Genomic DNA, 7,365 nt, shown 5'->3' on the forward strand with positions numbered 1-7,365 from the left:
GCGGAACTTAACACGTTCGACCCAAGTCTCCTTAAGTTATTAATTCCATTAAATATTAATTTCCATAAAAGGTTCGACGTGGCGAGGCACATGGCCTTCTTGGATATGGGAGCAACCACCACCGACTAGACAAAACCTTTAATAGAAAGCTAATATTTAATTTCCTAAAATAACTTTAGGTTAACCAAAGAGAACAATCAAATCACAAGGAAAAGAAAGAAACAAAAGAACACAACTTCGAAAAACCATATTCGAAATACTAGAACGTAAGCCTCTTGTATTTGGTATTATTTCCATAAATAACTAGCATGATGCGGAAATAGAAATTACTAGTTATACCTTGTAGAAAAATCTCTTGATCTTCTACCGTATTCCTCTTCTAACCTCGGACGTTGTGTGGGCAACGATCTTCCAAGATGAGAAACCACCAACCACCTTCTTCTCCTCCAAGCAAGGTTCGGCCACAAAGGGAAACTTCACCAAGGAGGAAAAACAAAATACTAACCAAGCTCCAAGAGATGCTAGCTTTCTCTCCTTCTTCTTCTTCTTCTCCGAGTAGTATCCGGCCACCACAAGAACTCCAAGGGAGAGGGAGAGGTTCGGCCACCACAAGAGGAAGAGAGGGAGAGGGTAATGGCCGGCCACAACACCAAGGAAAGAGGGAGAGAAAACAATAGAGGTTGTCTCTTGTGAAGGCACCCTCACCCCTTCTTTTATATTCCTTGGCCTAGGCAAATTAGGAAATAAATTTTCCTTAATTTCCTTGACATGATTTAATTGAGAGAAATAAAATAAAATTTCCCAAATTAATTTGTGATGGCCGGCCACATCATTGGAAGACAAATAGGACAAGTTTCAATCAACAATTAAAACTTCCTAATTTGTTTCCGGAAATTTTAAAAAATAAAATTTCTCTTTAAAATCTCTTCATGGTTAATAAAAGGAAATATCTATAATTTTAATTTTATTAACATGTGAATAATTTTAAAGAGAAAATAAAACATCTCTCCAATCTACAAATAAGGAAAGAGATCTAATCTCTTTCTTTAATCTTTTGTAGATCTTTTATAAGAGAGATATTTTAATTTTAATTCTCTTTAAAATATATCTTCCACATAATAATAAAATTAAAATTAAATTTCTTTTTAATTTTATTTGGCCCCTACTAGCTTGGGTTCAAGCTAGGGCCACCACAAAATCATACTCAGCCCTACTAGCTTGATTCCCAAGCTAGCTTGGCCGCCCCTTTGGGTGGGTGTAGAAGGTGGGTATAGGTGGGTATAGTACTCTATAAATAAGAGGCTACGATAGGGACCGAGAGGAGGAATTGGTTTGGTCTCCGATAAAATTAGCATCCCGTGTTCGTCCGAACACACAACTTAATTTTATCAATGATAATTCATTCCACTAGAGAACTATCATTGAACTACCGCACCAATCCCAAATTACATTTTGGGCTCCTTCTTATTATGAGTGTGTTAGTCTCCTGTGTTTAAGATATCGAATGTCCACTAATTAAGTGAGTTCTGACAACTCATTTAATTAATATCTAAGTCCAAGAGTAGTACCACTCAACCTTATTATCATGTCGGACTAAGTCCACTGCAGGGTTTAACATGACAATCTTTATGAGCTCCTCTTGAGGACATTATCAACCTAGTATCACTAGGACACGGTTTCCTTCTATAATCAACAACACACACTATGAGTGATACCATTTCCCAATTTATCGGGTTTATTGATTCATCGAACTAAATCTCACCCATTGATAAATTAAAGAAATAAATATCAAACATATGTGCTTGTTATTATATTAGGATTAAGAGCACACACTTCCATAATAACTGAGGTCTTTGTTCCTTTATAAAGTCAGTATAAAAGGAACGACCTCAAATGGTCCTACTCAATACACTCTGAGTGTACTAGTGTAATTATATAGTCAAGATAAACTAATACCTAATTACACTACGACTTTCTAATGGTTTGTTCCTTTCCATTCTGGTCGTGAGCTACTGTTTATAATTTATAAGGTACCGATAACATCATCTTCTGTATGTGACACCACATACTATGTTATCTACAATATAAATTAAATGAACAACTACAAACAAATGTAGATAATTAGACCAAATGTGATTCTTTATTCATAATGAATGTTTACAAAGCTTAGGCTCTCAGTATACACTCCAACAGAGCTTACTAATAGAGTTGTCAAACGGGCCAACCCACGGTAGGATGGGTCAACTCACCAAAAACCCAACATCTGGCGGGGCGAGCCGACCCACCATCCCGACAGACTATAAAATCTCCAATCCGACCTAACTCAAGGCGGGTTATGGGTTAGGCGGATCAACCTGCGGGCCTATAAAAAAAATAAAAAACAACCGATCAATGAAAAATGATCACTCCTAACAGATAAGCTTACTGAGTTTGATTGCGACGGCAAGATCCTGGCCGTAGGATGCAGCCACTCCTTCCTTACAGCAGTCAGCAATCTGCTGGTTGTAAGGGACCCTTGGGACTCTGGGAGCAAGTCCATCACGGTCGAAGTTCGCTTGCAACACAGCAACATTGAGGGATATTCATATTTCCCTTGAACTTAGTGCAATCTCCTAACCTGGTAACTCTTTGGTCTGTGGTCTAAGCAATGAGCACCCACCACACATTGTTAGTAACTTTGCTAATTTTACTTCTTATTGAAGTTTCATTCTATTTTTAGTTTATTTAGAAAATTGAATTACAAAAAGGACTAGATTGATACTAAGTACTAACCACCGATCAAGATAAAGATGAAAAAAAATCGATCAACATGAAAAACACCAAATCACATGTTTCCAAATTCCAAATTTCCAAAGAAGACTCCATATTCATAACCCATATTCTTCACTCTTCAATGACTACAAGACTTAGACTATAACACATAATAATTAAAAGTTAAGATTTAAGAGATTACATAGCAATAACCAAAGTACCAAACACACCATAATACTAACACATAAAATTAAAAGTTATGACCTAAGAGATTACATAGCAATAACCAAAGTACCAAACACGCTATGACACTAGTCACTACGTAGTAGTTAAAAACATAAAATAAAATTGAAATGGAAAGTTCAATATCTCTAATACTCTCTGAATGAAGGAACCTAAACAAATAATATAATATTTTTTAAATTTCATCAATAACATCATCCCGATCAAAATCTTCTCCTTTATCTCCTTTTTCTTCATCGATATCCTCTTCTAGAGTATTTGATTCTTGCATAGATAATGATATTTTGATACTTGCATTGTCTTCATTAAAAAAAAAAAAATAACAATAAACTAAAATATCAACTAAGTCAAGAACATAACTAAAATAAACAAAATTACCAATAGCATAACCATGTAGCTCATTGCGAATGCAAATAAGAGCTTGCACTTTTTCATAAAGGGTGCAACTTCTATACTTGATAAGCACACGAGCACCAATGGAAAAAGCTAATTATGATGCGACAGTAGTTAAAGGAATAGCTAAAACATCACATGTCATTAGTGCAAGAGTTGGATACCGATGCTTTTGATTCTTCCAATGCACCAAAATATCCAAATCTTGATAATATACAAATTCAAGTTTTGACTCCTCCAAATGAAGATCCAATTGAGATTTTCCAACACTTGTAATTATTTGGCTCTCATATGTCATCATTTCCTATATTAATTGGAATAGTAGTGACAAAAAAAATAGAGAATACAAGAAAAAAATATTAGAGTACTTACATCAAAGATTCTTTTGTTCTTTCATTTAACTACAACACTTTGCGAAAGTGTATGTGTGGTAGAAGATTGTGGTTGTGAAGAACTTGTCTAGTTAGTATCAGAATACTGGTCAAAAAGCTTATACAATTTTGTCTTCATAAGATCCATCTTCTTTTTGCATTTAAGAGAATCACTTTCAACCTTTGAATAAAAAAACTCCAACATTGATCGTGAATAAAAAAACTTTTCATAAGATCCATATTCCAAAAATACTTTCTCTCTCATCATACTTTCTCTCTCCTTAAACTTTTCCATTGCACTCTCTTCCTTCTTTTTTCTCATCATACTTTCTCTCTCATCATACTTTCTCTCTCTTCAATCTCTCCCATCACACTCTCTTGTCTCTTTTTTTCTCATCACACTTTCGTTTTTTTTTTCCTTCGACCCCCAGTCACCTATCCTGCCCAGCATTAACCGTGATTTACTCCCTCTGGAATCTTGTGGGGCCAGGGCCAGGGGGCCGCTAGGGTGGCGGTTCCACCTTTTGCCACACTCCCTCCTTTTTTTTCCTCAACACACTTTCTCTCTTCTGAATCTCTCCCATCACACTCACTATTTTCTTTTTTTCTCATCACACTTTCTCTCTCATCATAATTTCTCTTTCATCATACTTTCTCTATCCTCAATTTCTCTCATCACACACTCTCTCCTCATTTTTTCTCATTATATTTTCTCTCTCTTCATCCTCTCCCATCATATTTTTTTCTCTCATCTTCTCTCATCATGCTCTCTCCTATCACACTCTCTTTTCTCATTTTCTCTTATCGCATTTTCTCTCTCTTCATTCTTTCTCATTACACTTTCTCTCGTATCATACTTTCTCTCTCATCATACTTTCTCTCTCATCATTCCATCATATTTTTCTCTCACATTCATCTTTCTCTCACATCTAATTTTTTTCTCTTATTTTCCTTTAAAGGTAAAAAATGAAATTTTGATCTATTCCGATAGAAAATATGCATCTAACCAAACATTACTTTTAACAGTGATATTCATGCTCATACTCATTCCCATTCCACAATATAATTATTCTCATTCCGATTTCTATTCCTAGAAAAGAAACAAACGCCCCCTCAATTTAGTTCCTCTCCCTTCACCTACCAAAGCATATTTTCTGAAGAATATAAATACATGTATGTTATATTGTCATCTTTTATTTTTTAAAAAAATATGTATTTTTTTATAAAATAAAAATAAAAAAATACGTAAATGAAACGTAACCTAAATATTTCTCTTTCTCTTCCTTCCATTAATAAATTTTCAATCATCTCATCCGAATAAACCGAATAAAGGGTTAATTTGATATTTTTTCCAATTTTTTTTGTTTTTTTTAGAATTTTACTCTCTGCATCGATCGACGTGATTAATTTTAAAATATAATTAACCTTTTAAAAAATGAAAAGATTTTTTTTATTTTTTTCAAATGTCAATGCTTTAATCCAGGCCGACCCGTATCCGGCCAAACATTTAGGCGGGTCGGATCGTATTCAAACGAACGGTTCCACCACCACCTGACTCCAATTCACGTGGTCTCAATTCAATTGTATTCCTTCTCATTTTCGACCTATAGAGAATTAATTCCACCACTTATTCTTATTTATTCATCGAATAAAAACAAGAAAAAAAAACAAAAATAAAAATACACCCATCAAATCATCAATTTTATTGTTTCTGCTGGACGAAATAAACCTATTCGCCTATCGTTGATCTCCTGCACTGGCCTTGCATTCATCGACGCGTCCTGCAAGTGAAATTAATTATCCTTAATTACTTTATCAATAATGATTAAAAAAAAAAGTATTACTTACATCGCGAACAGCTTCGCTCAGAAATCTTAATTGTTCGCTTGATACTGTTCTAACCTGCAAAATCACAACCACCCTTACTAATTAAACTCAGAGCCTTAAATATAAAATTAAAATAGATAGAGATTAAAATCTAATAGGATATACGTCAGTTCTCTAAATATAAAATTTTATTTTTTAAATATTAAAATATTATTTAATTTAGAAGAGAGAAAAAATAAAAGGAATAAATTAAATAATAAAAAATAGATATTACATAAGAAAGGGAAAAAAATATTGATATTATAAATTATATAGAAATTGATATATTTTATAGTGAAAAATAGATATTTAAATTTAATAAATTAATTTTACTACTTAAAAATTTTTAATTTTAAATAGAAAATCTGAGTAATATTCATCAATTTTTTACTTTTTTTTTTACTAACCTCATTGATAATGGTCCAAACTACACCTTCAGTGCAAGGGGGTGTGGTTAAAGAGCCCGTGTATCTGTAGTACTGATTGCTCCCTATCTCTATCTCGCTTGGATCCACCATGCCCACCGCTTCCTCTACTTCATATCTGTCTTTGACCATATCGATGTATTTCTCCATCTGCATCAAGAAATTTTACTTAAAATTTAAGAGAAATATTTTAATAGTTTTTCAGTTATCCCTGGGTGTTAGGCTGCTGAGTGCAGTCGGGTGCCCGGATCAATTCCAGACGCCCTTCATGCACTCAGCGCCCATCGTAACCAAACCGTATATATGTGAATGAAGGACCTTGGCAAGGAAGGGTTCACTGGGGCCGAGGGTGTAGAGAATGCCGACGACGGCATTGCGGTTGTCGGCGCTCTGATGAACCATGTGGAGCTCCATATCGAACCTGCGAAAAGATTGCTCAGATTTGTTGAATTCGAAGAGTTTGGAGATGAAGGGAGGGGGATCGACGCACCTGCGTCCGTTGATGGTGTGCTCCGTCGGCAAGTGCCAGTGCAGCTGCTTCAGAGCGTAGTCGATTCCGTCGATCTGCACACCTCCAACGTTGCCTTCGAACCGGAGCTGCCAGATTGAAAAATTCAGGATCAAAATCGCATCTTTCTCTTTTTGGCGTGGCCAAAATCGATTTTTTTTTTTTTCATGGATCACTGACCATGATGTCGTGGCCGCGGTTTTTGAGCACGGTAGTGACAGGGCGGTAGGAACTGCGGAGGAAGCCCAGGAGGGGCAGAACCTCGACGCGATCGTCAGAGAGGTCCACAGGCGACTGCATCCGGCCTTGACCGCAGGCCGCCCACTCCTTGTGGACGCGCCCCCAGTTCTCTGGCCCCAACTCACTCCCTTTCTGGTAGCCGAACTCCATGTTGTCAGCTGCAATCAAGCTTTTGATCATAAATCCACATCAAGTTCAAATTTTTAAGCCGTGAAGTTTGCTCACGTACCGACTGGTTGAGAGATTGCGATGTGAGATTGCAGGAGGAGGACGAACAGGACAAGGAAAGCAGAGAGGGTCGTGAGTCTGATGTTGTGATCCGCCATTGATGACCGATTTTTTTGCACAAGAACGAAGAAGAAGACGCATAAATATATGTACAGATCAGCGGGAATGAAGAGAGAAAGTGAATCAAAAAAAGTAGCAAGCTAAGCAAGGGATCCGAGATTACTATCTTTCTTTTTGCACATGATTTATTTCTATATATTTTTTTTATGGGATGCGTAGATTTCTTGCTTGCACAGCGAGTGCAGTAAGAATATTTACTTACATATAAAACTGCTGGACG

At 36.0% G+C, this 7,365-nt stretch overlaps 1 protein-coding gene across 1 annotated transcript; it reads right to left on the reverse strand.

Moving 5' to 3' along the window:
• Positions 1–1,132: 1,132 nt before the first annotated feature.
• Positions 1,133–7,123, reverse strand: LOC122048732 (alpha carbonic anhydrase 7-like; the record flags this gene model as incomplete). Its single annotated transcript, XM_042610263.1, has 8 exons — positions 7,027–7,123; positions 6,738–6,955; positions 6,540–6,646; positions 6,368–6,470; positions 6,032–6,199; positions 5,607–5,660; positions 5,474–5,539; positions 1,133–1,141 (listed from the first exon to the last, which is right to left on the reverse strand). Coding segments are annotated over exons 1-8 (822 nt in total), but the record flags the coding sequence as incomplete, so codon positions are not given.
• Positions 7,124–7,365: the final 242 nt, after the last annotated feature.

This window comes from Zingiber officinale, chromosome 2B (assembly GCF_018446385.1).
Source record: "Zingiber officinale cultivar Zhangliang chromosome 2B, Zo_v1.1, whole genome shotgun sequence".
Classification (NCBI taxonomy): Eukaryota; Viridiplantae; Streptophyta; class Magnoliopsida; order Zingiberales; family Zingiberaceae; genus Zingiber; species Zingiber officinale.